This window comes from Melopsittacus undulatus, chromosome 23, assembly GCF_012275295.1.
Source record: "Melopsittacus undulatus isolate bMelUnd1 chromosome 23, bMelUnd1.mat.Z, whole genome shotgun sequence".
Lineage (NCBI taxonomy): Eukaryota > Metazoa > Chordata > Aves > Psittaciformes > Psittaculidae > Melopsittacus > Melopsittacus undulatus.
Window position 1 is genome coordinate 1,412,723 of NC_047549.1, and position 17,554 is coordinate 1,430,276.

The 17,554-nt window shown below is 67.0% G+C and overlaps 1 protein-coding gene across 1 annotated transcript; it reads left to right on the plus strand.

Moving 5' to 3' along the window:
• Window positions 1-147: 147 nt before the first annotated feature.
• Window positions 148-10,644, plus strand: RASAL3 (RAS protein activator like 3). Its single transcript, XM_034071955.1, has 18 exons — window positions 148-556; window positions 929-1,047; window positions 1,142-1,226; window positions 2,078-2,157; window positions 2,248-2,309; window positions 2,394-2,526; window positions 2,803-2,901; window positions 3,552-4,082; window positions 4,823-4,967; window positions 5,517-5,661; window positions 6,021-6,257; window positions 6,781-6,982; window positions 7,118-7,221; window positions 7,882-8,206; window positions 8,734-8,841; window positions 9,013-9,212; window positions 9,640-9,715; window positions 10,459-10,644. Exons 1-18 carry the CDS (start codon window positions 148-150, stop codon window positions 10,585-10,587), a joined length of 3,189 nt encoding a protein of 1,062 aa, XP_033927846.1. The 3' UTR covers window positions 10,588-10,644.
• Window positions 10,645-17,554: the final 6,910 nt, after the last annotated feature.

Consider the following 17,554-nt stretch of genomic DNA (forward strand, 5'->3'; position numbering starts at 1 on the left):
ATACCTGGGTGGAGATGCCCCAATAGGAACACTTGGATGGGACACCCAAATCGGAGCTGATGGGTGCAGATACTAGGTGAAGGGCACCCATCCCACCCCCCCCCACCCCACGGACACTCATGGGACGTGGCCCTCTCCACCCCACAGATGGAGGTGATGGAGAAGCCCCCTCTGGGACCTGAGCCACCAACGCTACTGAAGAGCTACCGCTGGCGAACAGCAGCACCCATGGGTGCTGAGCAGGGCGCAGGGTCCCCGGGCAGCCGCCGCTGGAGCCGCTTGCAGGGGTGGAAGCGTTCCTACAGCCAGCCCGAAGCCGAGGGACCCAATGATGGGGTGGGAAGGGGCAGCTCCAACCTGGGGGCACCCAAAGGCAGCACCCGGCGGTCCCTCTTCCAACGGGCTTTTTCTGCCCCCACCAAGGGGGCCAAGGAGAGCAGAGCAGGTGAGGGTGGCAAAGCCGCCCTGCAGAGGTACCTGTGCTCCATGGCCAAGAGGAAGGGGCATGGGGAGAGTGGAAACAGGGCTGAGAAAGTGCCTCTTGATGCTGCTGCAGGTAGGGGGTGATGGGGAGGGTGGGGGTCAGGGTGCTGGGGGTGAGGGTTATGGTTGGGGTGGTGATGATGATGGGTGATGGGTGATGATGATGGGTGATGGTGATGGGTGATGGATTAGGGGTGATGGTGATGGGTGATGGATTAGGAGTGATGGGTGATGGCTCAGGGGTGATGGAAGTGGGTGATGATGATGGCTGATACTTTGGGGGTGATGGATTGGGTGCTGGTTGCTGGTGGGCAATAGAAACGGGTGATGCTTTGGGATGCAGCGAGTGATGGGTGGTGGTACCTCCATGGCCACATGACCCCTGGCACCACCTCACTGCCCATGGGTGACAGGGCCATGGTGAGCACCCAATGTCCCCCTGCAGTGAACACCCATGGGACATCACCAGCCCTGCTGGCTCCAGCACCCAATGGCCCCGTGTGGGACGTCTCCCTCTTCTCACTGGTGGACGGACACTTGGTGCTGGTGGGCCGGGACGAGGAGGTGAGGACATGGGGACCCCCAGGCCTTGTGCTGGAGTCCTTTGTGTGCTGGGGGCACCCATGGGTGCTGGCACCTGACACCAATGTGCCACCAGGCCTTGTGCAGGAGCAGGAACCAGATGGGGAGCTCCATGGCTGAGAGCTTCAATGTGCACCCAGCAGGAGGCAGGAGGAACCCTGGTGAGTTCATGGCACCCATGGGTGCCATGGGTGCCGGTGTGTGCAGGTTCAGTGCATGGACCCCCTTGGGTCATGTTTTGTGCCATGCATGTGCCATATGGTGATGCACCACGCACCGAGTGTTGTGCCATGCATCAGGCCATGCAGCCATCATGCACCATGCATGGAATCATGGCCATGCCCCACACCATGCCCCATAGCATATACCATGCCATGCCCCATGCATCTCACTATGCCCCATGCATCCCATTGTTCCCCATGCATCCCACTGTTCCCCATGCATCCCACTGCTCCATATACATCCGACTACATCCCATGCATCTCACCATGCCCCATGCATCCCACTGTTCCCCATGCATCCCACTGTTCCCCATGCATCCCTCTGTTCCCCATGCATCCCACCATGCCCATGCCATGCAGCCCCCCATGGCCCATGCCCCACACGCACCCCACATGGGAGGAAGCTCAGGCTGGGTGCAGGGAGGAAGTGTGGGGTGCAGGGATGTCACCACTTCCTCCCGCTTCTGTGTCTGCTGATGGGTGATAAAACCCCGTGGGGCTCCTCACCACGGGGCCCTGGTGCTGCTCAGCACCGTGCAGGGACCTGCGTCACCCCCCCAGCACCCACACTGCCAGGGCAGGATGAACCCCTCTGCCCCATTCTGCCTTTCACCCAGCAGCACCCATCTGAGGGTGATGGATACAGGGGGTTACCAGCAGGATTTGGTACCCACATCCCTGTGCACGGTTGATGGGAATAGGGGTTATGGGTGCATCCTGGCCCCCCCCTGCCTCTGGTGTGGTGCTGGGGTGCTGATGAACCTCTGTCAATGCTGGGTGCCCCCCCCCAGACCCTGCAGTGGACGAACGGAGCACCCATAGCCCAGGGAGAAGCACCGAGAGCGACAACTCCCAGTTCCACAGTGTCAAGGTGGGCATCCCCAGCACCCATCACCCCCAACCCCTGTGGATGATCTGCACCCATGGGTGCTGCAGCACCCAGCTCCTTCCCCACACCCAGGGGCTGCTATGGAAGAGGCTTTGGGACCGCAAGGGTCGTGCTGGTGGCCCCAGCAGCGACAGGTACAGCACCAAGGGGATGGGTGCCTGGGGTGGGCCATGGGTGCTGCCGAGGGTGCCCTGGTGATGGGGTCTGTGCTCCCACAGGGTCCTCAGCCGCTGTGGGTCCAGGGAGTCGCTGCTGCCAGCACCCAGCATGGCCGAGCTGAACCTCAATGGGGACAATGTCCTCGTGCGGCCCCTGCACGGCAGCATCGTGGGGGACAGGTTCTGCTTCCAGGTAATGGGGTGCCCTGCACCCATGGGGCGCCCATGGGGGCACCCCAGGTAACCGAAAGGGGACCCTGGGGCACCCAAAGCACTATGGAGGGGCACCAAGCACAGTCCAAGCACCCTAAGTGTCACCCAGAGCACCCTGAAAGGGCACCCAGAGCAGTCCAAGCACCCCAAAGGGCCACCGAGGACCCCCAGACACTGTGAAGGGTACCCCCAAAGGACACCCCAGCCCCTCTAGGGCACCCATGGGTGCCCCTACAGATGCCCTCCCTGTACCCAGGTGATCACAGCCGAGGGCAGCCGCTCCTTTGGGTGCACGTCCCTGGCCGAGCGCGACCGCTGGATCGAGGAGCTGCGCCGTGCCGCGCATCCCAACAAGGTGGGACCATGGGGGCACCCATGGGACACCCCCAGCACCCATAGGGTGCCCCCAGCACCCGGACAGGAGGGTGAGGAACCCCCCCAGGCCACTCTGGAGCCCTGGGTCCCCTGGATGTGGTTGTCCCCCTCTGTGTCCCCTCTTGTCCTCTGGGAGCTCGGTTGTCCCCTTGTGTCCCTTCCTGCCCCATATCCCTCTCATTCCCATTGACCTTCCCTGTCTCCCATATCCCCTCCTGTACCCTGTGTCCTGCCCTGCTCCCTATGTCTGTTCATGTCCCCCATATCCCTCCCATTCCCATATGTCCCTCCCTGTCCCCATTCTCCCCCATCCCCACGTCCACTCCCAAACCTCTCTGTCCCATGTCTCCCTTTCCCCCTCGCATTCACCCACTCCTCTATGTCCCACCTGTCCAATATCTGCTTGTCCCCATGGTCCCATAACAGCATATCCCCATGTCCCACTTTCCCCATATCCCCATACCCCATATCCCATATCTCATATCCTATACCCCATATCCCCATACCCTGTACCCCATACCCCATAACCCATATCCCACGCCCCATAGCCCATATCCCACACCCCATAGCCCATACCCCATATCCCATATCTCATACTCCCTACCCCATACCCCCTATCCTCCCCTACAGGACAGCTGTGAGCGCCTGGAGCTCTCCCTTACCCTCTGGGTGTATGAAGCCCGGGACCTGCCCCCTCGACGCCGCCTCCGTTGTCAGCTCCACCTCGATGGCTCCCTCTTTGCCCGCACCACAGCCAAGGTGGCCGGGCCCGATGGAGACCTCTTTTGGGGTGAACTCTTCCAGTTGGGTGCCCTCCCCCCCGCCCGTGCCCTCACCCTCGCCCTGTGCCATGACGAGGACCCCCCTCAAACGTTGGCCTCCATCACCATCCCCTTGACGGAGCTGTCAGGTGCGCGGCAGCCCCTGGAGCGCTGGTACCCGTTGGGTGGCCCCGGTGAGCGGGTGCCGGCGCTGCGGGTGCGCGGGCGCTACCGGGAGGTGCGGGTGCTGCCCATTGTGCGCTACAAGGAGCTGGCTGAGTTCATCACCTTCCACTACCGGGAGCTCTGCGCCCATCTGGAGCCCATCATTGCTGCAAGGCACAAAGAAGAGCTGGCCGGGGCCCTGGTCCGTGTCTTGCAGAGCACTGGAAAGGCCAAGGTGGGGTGGGGATGTGGGCACGGTGGGGTGGGTAGGGATGGGAGGGATGGGCTGGGATGGATGGGTTGGGATGGGTTGGGATGAATGGGTTTGGTTAGGTTGGGATGGATGGGGTGGGTTGGGATGGGAGGGATGGGCTGGGTTGGGATGGGATGGATGGGTTGGGTTAACATGGGATGGATAGGGTGGGTTGGGATGGGTTGGGATGGATGGGTTGGGTTGGGATGGATAGGTCGGTTTAGGATCAGTTGGGTTAGGTTGGGATGGATAGGTTTGTTTGGGATCAGTTGGGTTAGGTTGGGATGGATTGGTTGGGATGGATGGATTGGGTTGCACAAGTTGGATGGGTTGGGATGGGTTGGGGTGAAATGGATAGCTTGGGTTGGAATGGATTGGGTTAAGCTGGAATAGGATGAGCTCAGGTGGGTGTGTTGTGTTGGGATGGATGAATTGCATTGGGCTGAGATGGATGAGCTGGGTTGGAATAGGTTGAGTTGGCTTGGGATGGGTTGGATTGGGTTGAGTTGGCCTGGGATGGAATGGGGTGCAATGAAATGGGATGGGATTGCTGGGAGGGAATGGGGTGTGATGAAATGGGATGTGTAAGTTGGGATGGGATTGCTGGGATGGGAAATGCAATCCAGGGTAGTGCCAGGAGATCCTGGAAGATCCCAGGGTGGTAAAATCAAGTCAGTTGTGTCCATGGGCACCCCCTGGGCTCTCAACACATCCACCTACAGTCGTTCCTCATTGACCTCGGTGTGGCGGAGCTGGAGCGCTTTGATGACCGCGAGGCCCTCATCTTCCGGGAGAACACCTTGGCCACCAAGGCCATTGATGAGTACATGAAGATGGTGGGGGGCAAATACCTCCAGGACACGCTGGGTACGGCTGAACAGGTCTTTGTGGGACATTATGGGGTGCCTGGGGTGCAGCACAACTTGGGCATGACATTACAAAATGCTCCAGAGTGTTATGGATTGGGTTGATCTGGGATGGGATGAGATTGGGTGGATGGGTTAGGACTGATGAGTTGGGTTCGGGTGTATGGGCTGGGGTGGATGAGTGGGGTTGGGGTGGATGAGTTGTGTTTGGATGGATTAGTTGGGTTGGGATGGATGGGTTGGGCTGGAATGGACGAATTGGGTTGGAGGTGGAATGGATGAGTTGGGTTGGGTTGGATGGGTTGGGATGGCTAGATTGGGTTTGGATGGATGAGTTGCGTTGGGATGGATGAGTTGGGATGGATGGGTTGGGATGGATAGATTGGGTTGGGATGGATGGGTTGGGTTGGGAGGGATGGGTTTGGATGGATGGGTCGGGTTCTGCTGCAGGACACCCAGAACATGTATAGGGATGTGATGGAGGCCGGTCACAGCTATCTCCATGGTGGTGACTGCTTGGTCCCATCATGGGCTGCCCTTTGGTGTCCAGGTGAGGCTGTGGCCCAGCTCTGCACCTCGGAGGGGAGCTGCGAGGTGGATCCCAGCAGATGTGGTGGCCTCGACCTCTCTGACAACCAGAAGAACCTGAAACAGGTCTGCGAGGAGACCTTCCAGTGCATCGCTGCCTCCTGCGAGTGAGGGACAGCCCCGCATGGGCACGGGATGGCCATGGGGATGGGCACCAGCAGGGACAATGGGACTGGCATGAAGGAGGACCTGGGGATGGACGTGGGCATAGGGACGTGCTTGGGGACAGGAATAGGAATAGGAAGAAGAACGGGCATCGGCACCAGGATGGGCATGGGGATGGACATGGAGATGAGCACCACCAAAGACCCAGGTCCAACCTCAACAACAAGCACAGGGGATCAGCACAGGGCCAAGCACAGGCATGGGGGGCACCACATCCCACAGCCTCTCATGGTGGCACACGGGGGTGCTCCAGGACCTCCCTCCTGGCCCAGCACCCCTGAAGGTGTCTCTGTCCCTGCAGCACCTTCCCTGTGGAGCTGGGTGAGATCTTCATGGCATGGCGAGAGGCGTGTGCGGCGCGGGGCAAGGAGCCCATCGGCCAGCGCCTGGTCTCGGCCTCCTTGTTCCTGAGGTTCCTCTGCCCCGCCATCATGTCCCCCAGCCTCTTCGGCCTCATCCAGGAGTACCCGAGTGAGGCCACCTCCCGCACCCTCACCTTGGTGGCCAAAGTCATCCAGAACCTGGCCAACTTCACCACGTACGGCATGGTACCGGCATGAGGGGGACATGGCCATGGAGCAATGGGGACGTCTCCTCCATGCCATGAACCAGCCATGGGGCAATGGGGACATCTCCATTCCATGCATGGACCTGATCTGGCCCAGCTGCAGAGTCTCACATGTCATCTGTGCTGCCCTGACCTATTAGGGGGGCTTGGTCCATGGACATGGAAGTGTCCTCACCAATGTTCTGGCTTCTAGACAGGGTGGTGACACAGTGCAGGGACACTGCTGGGGCTCAGGGGATGGTTCTGGTCTTGGCTGGGTCTAGGAATGGGCTTAGAGTCACTGGTCCCAGTTTGGCTTCAAAGGGTGGGTATGGTCACTGATGGGCCCAATGACGCAGTCCGTGATCCTGGAGGTGGTCCATGACCATGGTGCTGGTCCATGACCATGGTGGTGGTCCATGACCATAATGGTGGCCTATGACCATGGTGCTGGTCCATGACCATGGCAGTGGCCCAGGCTATCACCCAATTAACCAGCCATGGTGTTCCCCAGCTTTGGCGAGAAGGAGGCCTACATGGGCTTCATGAATGAGTTCTTGGAGCACAACTGGAACACCATGACAGGCTTCCTGCAGAGCGTGGCCAACCCCCAGAGCAGTGGCCACATGGCCACCTATGGCAGCTATGTGGACCTGGCCCTGGAGCTCGCCACCCTCCACCTTCTGCTCTGTGACATCTTCTCCAGCCTGGACCAGGTGCCACCAACACATTTGTCCCCAAGGGTGACTGGCAGGACTGGTGGCCAAATCCTTCTCCCCATCTATAGAGTTGGTGTCCACTGCCCCATGGCCACCCATTGTCAACTTAACGTCCATGTCTTGTCCTGGTAGGCCATACAGAAGGAGCTGGAGCCCTTGCCCACCATCCTCACCGCCATCAAGGAGGGGACCCCTGTCCCTGTTTCCGTCCGTCTCAGCTCCACCACGGAGCGAAGGTACCAGTGGGTGGACACAGGCACACGTGGTTCTGGTTGGGTTTGGGGGATGTTTCTGGTACCACCTGGATTTGGGGGGTCTCTGGTTCTGGTTAGATTTGGGGTGTCTCTGGACAGGACTGGGTTTAAGATGCTTCAGGTCCAGGCTGGGGCCAGGACATGGGTTTGATCCCAACTGGATTTGGGATGCCTCTGGTCCTCTTTTGGTGAATGGTGGTTTTGGTCCCTCCTGAGTCCTGGTCCCAGTTGGGCTCAGGTTGGTTCTGGTCCATCCTGGCTCCATCATCCCCCAGCATCCATCCATCCATCCATCCATCCATCCATCCATCAACCCTCATCCATCCATCCATCCCTAATCCATCCATCATCCATCCATCCATCATCCATCCATCCATCCATCCATCCATCCATCCATCCATCATCCATCCATCCATCCATCCATCCATCCATCCATCATCCATCCATCCATCCATCCATCCATCCATCAACCCTCATCCATCCATCCATCCCTAATCCATCCATCATCCATCCATCCATCCATCATCCATCCATCCATCCATCCATCATCCATCCATCCATCCATCCATCCATCCATCATCCATCCATCCATCCATCCATCATCCCTCCCTCCCACCATCCCTCCCCCCCTCTCTCCCCCAGGCCAGCAGAGAGCTTCAAGCCGGGTTTTGTGCCCCCGCGGGCCCTGGCCAAGCACAGCCCCCTCATCAAGAGCCAGTCCCTGCTCAGCATCCGCCGGGTGCGGGGCCGGGAGGAGGGACCCGACCCGGAGCCAGCCCCGGCCCCGGTCCCAGCCCCGGCCCCGGCTGCACCCGCGGTCCCCAGCCGGGAGCGCCGCAACGTGCAGCGCACTCAGAGCGTCCCAGCACGGAGCTGCGGGGCTCGGCGGCACCAGAGCAGCGCCCAGCACCGGGCAGAGCCGCCGGCCGCGGACCCCTCGGTGGCCCTTGGCCCCTGCGATGCTCCGGTAAAGGCACCGCAAACCCTGGGCTGGGGCCATGGGGGGGGTCATGGGTGCTGTGAGTGCAGAGCACCCAGGGTGCTCCCAATCACCCCTGAGTGCCCCTCATCACCCCAGGGTGCCCTCCTACCCCTGGGTGACCCTCATTAGCCCCGGGTGCTCCCCATCACCCCTGGATGCATGCAATACCCCTGGGTGCAGCCATCACCCCTGGGTGCCCTCCTATCCCTGGATGCCCCCCATCACCCCCTGAGTGCCCCCCTACCCCTGGGTGCAACCGATACCCCTGGTTGCACTGCATCATCCCTTGGGGTGCCCCCCCCATGCCTGGGTGCCCCCCAGCACTCCCTGGGTCCTAATGCCCCCATTCTCAGCACTGCTGGGTCCTAAAGCCCCACTCCCATCAGTCAACTGCCCCTTGGCTCCCCAGCACCTTGTGTGCATCCCTGGGTGCCCCTCACCTGGTACTGCCAGCACCTTAGGGTGACACCCGGGGTTAAACCAGCACCCAATGGGTGTCCGCGGTGCCGCAGGGCCGCGGGAAGCACCGTAAGTCCACGGTGCCCTGGCAGCGCTACGTGGAGGAGGTGGCGGCAGTGGTGGCACAGGGAGAGCTCTACGGCATCCACCCATTGGAGGAGGTAAGTGTGAGTGGTGGCACCCAAAAACCATTGGGGACCCCCATTGGAGGAGGTAACCATGGAGTGGTGGCACTCAGAAGCCATTGGGGACCCTCATTGGAGAAGGGACCCATGGGGTGGTGGCCCCCAGGAGCCATTGGGTGCCCATTGCCCCCATCCTTGTCCCTGCAGCACGGGCGGATGCTGGAGGCGCTGAGGAAGGAGGTGGAGGTGAAGCAGGAACAGGCGCGGGTGCTGGAGCTGCGCGTGGCCGAGCTGGAAGCACAGCTCCAGGGCATGGAGCCGGAGCGGGAGCAGCAGCGGGAGCAGCTCCAGAGGCTCCAGAATCAGCTGGAGGAGGCCAATGCCCGAGCAGCCACTTTGGGAGCAAGGTAGGAGAGGGGATGGGAGTGGGTGACACAAAGCAATGGGTGCTCCAAAGCAGTGGGTACCCCTAAGCAATGGGTGCACCTAAGCAATGGGTGCTCCAAAGTAATGGGTGCACTAAAACAGTGGGTACTTCTAAGCAATGGGTGCCCCTAAGCAATGGGTGCACCAAAGCAATGGGTGCACAAAAGTAATGGGTGCCCCTAAGCAATGGGTACACCAAAGCAATGGGTGCACAAAAGTAATGGGTGCCCCTAAGCAATGGGTGCACCTAAGCAATGGGTGCTCCAAAGTAATTGGTGCACTAAAACAATGGGTACTTCTAAGCAATGGGTACACCAAAGCAGTGGGTACTCCTAAGCAATGGGTGCCCCATACCAATGGGTATCCCTCCAGCATTCCAAGACCTGGGCTCATCCCATCCCAATCCAGGTTGACAGCGGCTGAAGGCAACAGGAAGAAAGACCTGGAGAGGCTGAAGAGCAGCGAGGAGAAGAGTCGGGAGCTGGTGAGCTGGACGTGGGGCACCCATGGGTGACAAAGGGTGACAATGGGTGACAGTAGGTGACAGTGGGTGACCAAGGGTCACAATGGATGACAAGGGGTGACCAAGGGTTACAATGGGTGACAAAGGTGGCAATGGGTGACAATGGGTGACCAAGGGTTACAATGGATGACATGGGTGGCAATGGGTGGAATTGGGTGACATGGCTGTCAAAGGATGACAATGGGTGGCAATGGGTGGTAATGGTGATAATGGGTGACAATGGGTGTCAGTGGTGACAATGGGTGACAATGGGTGACAGTGCCCAGCAATGGGTGACAGTGGGTGGCAAACAGTGATGGAGGATCATAATGTATGATAAAGGGTGACAGTGGGTGACAATGGGTGACAATGGGTGACAACGGATGGCATTGGGTGGCAGTGGGTGGCAATAGATGACAATAGACAGCAATGGGTAGCAACGGGTGACAATGGGTAACAATTAGTGTCAATGGGTAACAACGGGTGTCAACGGGTGTCAATGGGTGTGAATGTGTGTCAATGGATGACAATGGGTTTCAATGGGTGACAATGGGTAACAGTGGGTGACAGTGGGTGACCATGGGTGTCAATGGGTAACAATGGGTAACAACAGGTGACAACGGGTGACAATGGGTGTCAATGGGTGTCTGTGGTTGTCAGTGGGTATAAATGGGTAACAACGGGTGTCAATGGGTATCAATGGGTGTCCATGGGTGGCCTCGCAGGAGAGACGCGTGCTGGCGCTGGAGCAGGAGCAGGGGCAGCTGCAAGCCACCATCACCCAGGCCTTGGGCCACCACAGGAGGGTGGGACACCGGGTGCTGGGGGACGATGCCCAGGCCACCAGCGTGTGACCAACCCTGTCCCAGTGCATCCACGGGGCCTCCCAATAGGATCCACCTCATCCCAGGGAGAATAAACAGTGCTGAGGTCACCTGCACAGGGTGGTTGTGTCCTGACACCCACATGGGACAAACTGGGGCCATGGGGACCCTTTGGGGCCATGGGGACACATTGGGACCACAGGGACACACCAAGACCATGTGGACTCTTTGGGACCATGGGGACCCTTTGGGGCCATGGGGACACATTGGGGCCATGGGGACACATTGGGACCATGGGGACACACTGGGGCCATGGGGACACAATAGAATCATGTGGATGCTTTGGGACCATGGGGACCCTTTGAGGCCATGGGGATCCTTTGGGACCATGGGGACACATTGGGGCCATGGGGACCCATTGGTTCCATGGGGACACAATGGGGCCATAGGGTCACAATGGGACCGAGGGAATCCTTTGGGACTGCGGGGACACGTTGAAACCATGGGGATACTCTGTGGCCATGAGGACCCTTTGGGGCCATGGGGACACATTGGTACCATGAGGACCCTATGTGGACATGGAGACACACTGGGGCCATGGGGACACTTTGTGGCCATGAGGACACAGTGGGGCCATGGGGACTCTTTGTGGCCATGGGGACCCATTGGGGCCATGAGGATACGTAAAGGCCATGGAGAACCTGTGGGATCATGGGGGCACATTGGAACGATGGGGACACTTTGAGGCCATGGGGACACACTGCACAAATGATTCAGCACCAGGATACCCTCCTGACTCTTCCGCTCTGGGCGCAGGAGCCAAGCGTTCGGGCTGCCCAACACGGCTGACAGGCCCGGCAGCCAAGGGCGGGCACTGCATTTTTTGAACGCAAATGGACTTGTGGGGAGAAAGTGAAGAGTGACAGGTAGGCGGGTGGCAGCGTGTGCTGAAGAGGCGCAGCCCCAGTGCCCCCTCGTGGCTCTTCAACCCTGGGCGCAAGGGCCTGGCGTTCGGGCGGGCCTGCAGGTCGGCCGGGGCCGGGGGGGGCCCTGTTGTCGATGGCAACGGCCCTGTGGGCCGGGGGCGAAGAGTGAGGGGCGGGCGGAAGGCAGCGTTGTGTAGCCAGGCGTGCGCTGAACAGGCGCAGCACCAGTACCCCCTCCTGGCCCTCCGGCCCCGGGCGCGGGGGCCCGGCGTTCGGGCGGGTTGGCAGGGCGCCCGGGCCCCCGCGCCCGGGGCCGGAGGGCCAGGAGGGGGTACTGGTGCTGCGCCTGTTCAGCGCACGCCTGGCTTCGCAACGCTGCCCCCCGCCCGCCCCTCACTCTCTGCCCCCGGCCCCCAGGGCCGTTGCCGTGGGCAACAAGGCCCCCCCGGCCCCGGCCGCCCGGGCCCGGGCGCCCTGCCAACCCGCCCGAACGCCGGGCCCCCGCGCCCGGGGCCGGAGGGCCAGGAGGGGGTACTGGTGCTGCGCCTGTTCAGCGCACGCCTGGCTTCGCAACGCTGCCCCCCGCCCGCCCCTCACTCTCTGCCCCCGGCCCCCAGGGCCGTTGCCGTGGGCAACAAGGCCCCCCCCGGCCCCGGCCGCCCGGGCCCGGGCGCCCTGCCAACCCGCCCGAACGCCGGGCCCCCGCGCCCGGGGCCGGAGGGCCAGGAGGGGGTACTGGTGCTGCGCCTGTTCAGCGCACGCCTGGCTTCGCAAAGCTGCCCCCCGCCCGCCCCTCACTCTCTGCCCCCGGCCCCCAGGGCCTTTGCCGTGGGCAACAAGGCCCCCCCCGGCCCCGGCCGCCCGGGCCCGGGCGCCCTGCCAACCCGCCCGAACGCCGGGCCCCCCGCGCCCGGGGCCGGAGGGCCAGGAGGGGGTACTGGTGCTGCGCCTGTTCAGCGCACGCCTGGCTTCGCAACTCTGCCCCCCCGCCCGCCCCTCACTCTCTGCCCCCGGCCCCCAGGGCCGTTGCCGTGGGCAACAAGGCCCCCCCCGGCCCCGGCCGCCCGGGCCCGGGCGCCCTGCCAACCCGCCCGAACGCCGGGCCCCCGCGCCTGGGGCCGGAGGGCCAGGAGGGGGTACTGGTGCTGCGCCTGTTCAGCGCACGCCTGGCTTCGCAAGGCTGCCCCCCGCCCGCCCCTCACTCTCTGCCCCCGGCCCCCAGGGCCGTTGCCGTGGGCAACAAGGCCCCCCCCGGCCCCGGCCGCCCGGGCCCGGGCGCCCTGCCAACCCGCCCGAACGCCGGGCCCCCGCGCCCGGGACCGGAGGGCCAGGAGGGGGTACTGGTGCTGCGCCTGTTCAGCGCACGCCTGGCTTCGCAACGCTGCCCCCCGCCCGCCCCTCACTCTCTGCCCCCGGCCCCCAGGGCCGTTGCCGTGGGCAACAAGGCCCCCCCCGGCCCCGGCCGCCCGGGCCCGGGCGCCCTGCCAACCCGCCCGAACGCCGGACCCCCGCGCCCGGGGCCGGAGGGCCAGGAGGGGGTACTGGTGCTGCGCCTGTTCAGCGCACGCCTGGCTTCGCAACGCTGCCCCCCGCCCGCCCCTCACTCTCTGCCCCCGGCCCCCAGGGCCGTTGCCGTGGGCAACAAGGCCCCCCCCCGGCCCCGGCCGCCCGGGCCCGGGCGCCCGCCCACCCGCCAGAACGCCGGGCCCCCGCGCCCGGGGCCGGAGGGCCAGGAGGGGGTACTGGTGCTGCGCCTGTTCAGCGCACGCCTGGCTTCGCAACGCTGCCCCCCGCCCGCCCCTCACTCTCTGCCCCCGGCCCCCAGGGCCGTTGCCGTGGGCAACAAGGCCCCCCCCGGCCCCGGCCGCCCGGGCCCGGGCGCCCTGCCAACCCGCCCGAACGCCGTGCCCCGGCGCCCGCGGCCGGAGGGCCAGGAGGGGGTACTGGTGCTGCGCCCGTTCAGCGCACGCCTGGCTTCGCAACGCTGCCCCCCCCCCACGCCTCACTCTCTGCCCCCAGACCCCAGGGCCGTTGCCGTGGGCAACATGGCCCCCCCCGGCCCCGGCCGCCCGGGCCCGGGCGCCCTGCCAACCCGCCCGAACGCCGGGCCCCCGGGGCCGGAGGGCCAGGAGGGGGTACTGGTGCTGCGCCTGTTCAGCGCACGCCTGGCTTCGCAACGCTGCCCCCCGCCCGCCCCTCACTCTCTGCCCCCGGCCCCCAGGGCCGTTGCCGTGGGCAACAAGGCCCCCCCCGGCCCCGGCCGCCCGGGCCCGGGCGCCCTGCCAACCCGCCCGAACGCCGGGCCCCCGCGCCCGGGGCCGGAGGGCCAGGAGGGGGTATTGGTGCTGCGCCTGTTCAGCGCACGCCTGGCTTCGCAACGCTGCCCCCCGCCCGCCCCTCACTCTCTGCCCCCGGCCCCCAGGGCCGTTGCCGTGGGCAACAAGGCCCCGCCCCGGCCCCGGCCGACCGGGCCCGGGCGCCCTGCCAACCCGCCCGAACGCCGGGCCCCCGCGCCCGGGGCCGGAGGGCCAGGAGGGGCTACTGGTGCTGCGCCTGTTCAGCGCACGCCTGGCTTCGCAACGCTGCCCCCCGCCCGCCCCTCACTGTCTGCCCCCGGCCCCCAGGGCCATTGCCGTGGGCAACAAGGCCCCCCCCCCCCCCGGCCGCCCGGGCCCGGGCACCCTGCCAACCCGCCCCGAACGCCGGCCCCCCGCGGCCGGGGCCGGAGGGCCAGGAGGGGGTACTGGTGCTGCGCCTGTTCAGCGCACGCCTGGCTTCGCAACGCTGCCCCCCGCCCGCCCCTCACTCTCTGCCCCCGGCCCCCAGGGCCGTTGCCGTGGGCAACAAGGCCCCCCCCGGCCCCGGCCGCCCGGGCCCGGGCGCCCTGCCAACCCGCCCGAACGCCGGGCCCCCCGCGCCCGGGGCCGGAGGGCCAGGAGGGGCTACTGGTGCTGCGCCTGTTCAGCGCACGCCTGGCTTCGCAACGCTGCCCCCCGCCCGCCCCTCACTCTCTGCCCCCGGCCCCCAGGGCCGTTGCCGTGGGCAACAAGGCCCCCCCCCGGCCCCGGCCGCCCGGGCCCGGGCGCCCTGCCAACCCGCCCGAACGCCGGGCCCCCGGGGCCGGAGGGCCAGGAGGGGCTACTGGTGCTGCGCCTGTTCAGCGCACGCCTGGCTTTCGCAACGCTGCCCCCCGCCCGCCCCTCACTCTCTGCTCCCGGCCCCCAGGGCCGTTGCCGTGGGCAACAAGGCCCCCCCCAGCCCCGGCCGCCCGGGCCCGGGCGCCCTGCCAACCCGCCCGAACGCCGGGCCCCCGCGCCCGGGGCCGGAGGGCCAGGAGGGGGTACTGGTGCTGCGCCTGTTCAGCGCACGCCTGGCTTCGCAACGCTGCCCCCCGCCCGCCCCTCACTCTCTGCCCCCGGCCCCCAGGGCCTTTGCCGTGGGCAACAAGGCCCCCCCCGGCCCCGGCCGCCCGGGCCCGGGCGCCCTGCCAACCCGCCCGAACGCCGGGCCCCCGCGCCCGGGGCCGGAGGGCCAGGAGGGGGTACTGGTGCTGCGCCTGTTCAGCGCACGCCTGGCTTCGCAACTCTGCCCCCCGCCCGCCCCTCACTCTCTGCCCCCGGCCCCCAGGGCCGTTGCCGTGGGCAACAAGGCCCCCCCCGGCCCCGGCCGCCCGGGCCCGGGCGCCCTGCCAACCCGCCCGAACGCCGGGCCCCCGCGCCTGGGGCCGGAGGGCCAGGAGGGGGTACTGGTGCTGCGCCTGTTCAGCGCACGCCTGGCTTCGCAAGGCTGCCCCCCGCCCGCCCCTCACTCTCTGCCCCCGGCCCCCAGGGCCGTTGCCGTGGGCAACAAGGCCCCCCCCGGCCCCGGCCGCCCGGGCCCGGGCGCCCTGCCAACCCGCCCGAACGCCGGGCCCCCGCGCCCGGGACCGGAGGGCCAGGAGGGGGTACTGGTGCTGCGCCTGTTCAGCGCACGCCTGGCTTCGCAACGCTGCCCCCCGCCCGCCCCTCACTCTCTGCCCCCGGCCCCCAGGGCCGTTGCCGTGGGCAACAAGGCCCCCCCCGGCCCCGGCCGCCCGGCCCCGTCGCCCTGCCAACCCGCCCGAACGCCGGACCCCCGCGCCCGGGGCCGGAGGGCCAGGAGGGGGTACTGGTGCTGCGCCTGTTCAGCGCACGCCTGGCTTCGCAACGCTGCCCCCCGCCCGCCCCTCACTCTCTGCCCCCGGCCCCCAGGGCCGTTGCCGTGGGCAACAAGGCCCCCCCCGGCCCCGGCCGCCCGGGCCCGGGCGCCCTGCCAACCCGCCCGAACGCCGTGCCCCGGCGCCCGGGGCCGGAGGGCCAGGAGGAGGTACTGGTGCTGCGCCTGTTCAGCGCACGCCTGGCTTCGCAACGCTGCCCCCCCCCACGCCTCACTCTCTGCCTCCGGGCCCCAGGGCCGTTGCCGTGGGCAACAAGGCCCCCCCCGGCCCCGGCCGCCCGGGCCCGGGCGCCCTGCCAACCCGCCCGAACGCCGGGCCCCTGCGCCCGGGGCCGGAGGGCCAGGAGTGGGTACTGGTGCTGCGCCTGTTCAGCGCACGCCTGGCTTCGCAACGCTGCCTCCCGCCCGCCCCTCACTCTCTGCCCCGGCCCCAGGGCCGTTGCCGTGGGCAACAAGGCGCCCCCCGGCCCCGGCCGCCCGGGCCCGGGCGCCCTGCCAACCCGCCCGAACGCCGGGCCCCCGCGCCCGGGGCCGGAGGGCCAGGAGGGGATACTGGTGCTGCGCCTGTTCAGCGCACGCCTGGCTTCGCAACGCTGCCCCCCGCCCGCCCCTCACTCTCTGCCCCCGGCCCCCAGGGCCGTTGCCGTGGGCAACAAGGCCCCCCCCGGCCCTGCCGCCCGGGCCCGGGCGCCCTGCCAACCCGCCCGAACGCCGGGCCCCCGCGCCCGGGGCCGGAGGGCCAGGAGGGGGTACTGGTGCTGCGCCTGTTCAGCGCACGCCTGGCTTCGCAATGCTGCCCCCCGCCCGCCCCTCACTCTCTGCCCCCGGCCCCCAGGGCCGTTGCCGTGGGCAACAAGGCCCCCCCCGGCCCCGGCCGCCCGGGCCCGGGCGCCCTGCCAACCCGCCCGAACGCCGGGCCTCCGCGCCCGGGGCCGGAGGGCCAGGAGGGGGTACTGGTGCTGCGCCTGTTCAGCGCACGCCTGGCTTCGCAACGCTGCCCCCCGCCCGCCCCTCACTCTCTGCCCCCGGCCCCCAGGGCCGTTGCCGTGGGCAACAAGGCCCCCCCGGCCCCGGCCGCCCGGGCCCGGGCGCCCTGCCAACCCGCCCGAACGCCGGGCCCCCGCGCCCGGGGCCGGAGGGCCAGGAGGGGGCTACTGGTGCTGCGCCTGTTCAGCGCACGCCTGGCTTCGCAACGCTGCCCCTCGTCCGCCCCTCACTCTCTGCTCCCGGCCCCCAGGGCCGTTGCCGTGGGCAACAAGGCCCCCCCCGGCCCCGGCCGCCCGGGCCCGGGGGCCCTGCCAACCCGCCCGAACGCCGGGCCCCCGCGCCCGGGGCCGGAGGGCCAGGAGGGGGTACTGGTGCTGCGCCTGTTCAGCGCACGCCTGGCTTCGCAACGCTGCCCCCCGCCCGCCCCTCACTGTCTGCCCCCGGCCCCCAGGGCCATTGCCGTGGGCAACAAGGCCCCCCCCGGCCCCGGCCGCCCGGGCCCGGGCACCCTGCCAACCCGCCCGAACGCCGGACCCCCGCGGCCGGGGCCGGAGGGCCAGGAGGGGGTACTGGTGCTGCGCCTGTTCAGCGCACGCCTGGCTTCGCAACGCTGCCCCCCGCCCGCCCCTCACTGTCTGCCCCCGGCCCCCAGGGCCGTTGCCGTGGGCAACAAGGCCCCCCCCGGCCCCGGCCGCCCGGGCCCGGGCGCCCTGCCAACCCGCCCGAACGCCGGGCCCCCGCGCCCGGGGCCGGAGGGCCAGGAGGGGCTACTGGTGCTGCGCCTGTTCAGCGCACGCCTGGCTTCGCAACGCTGCCCCCCGCCCGCCCCTCACTCTCTGCCCCCGGCCCCCAGGGCCGTTGCCGTGTGGCAACAAGGCCCCCCCCGGCCC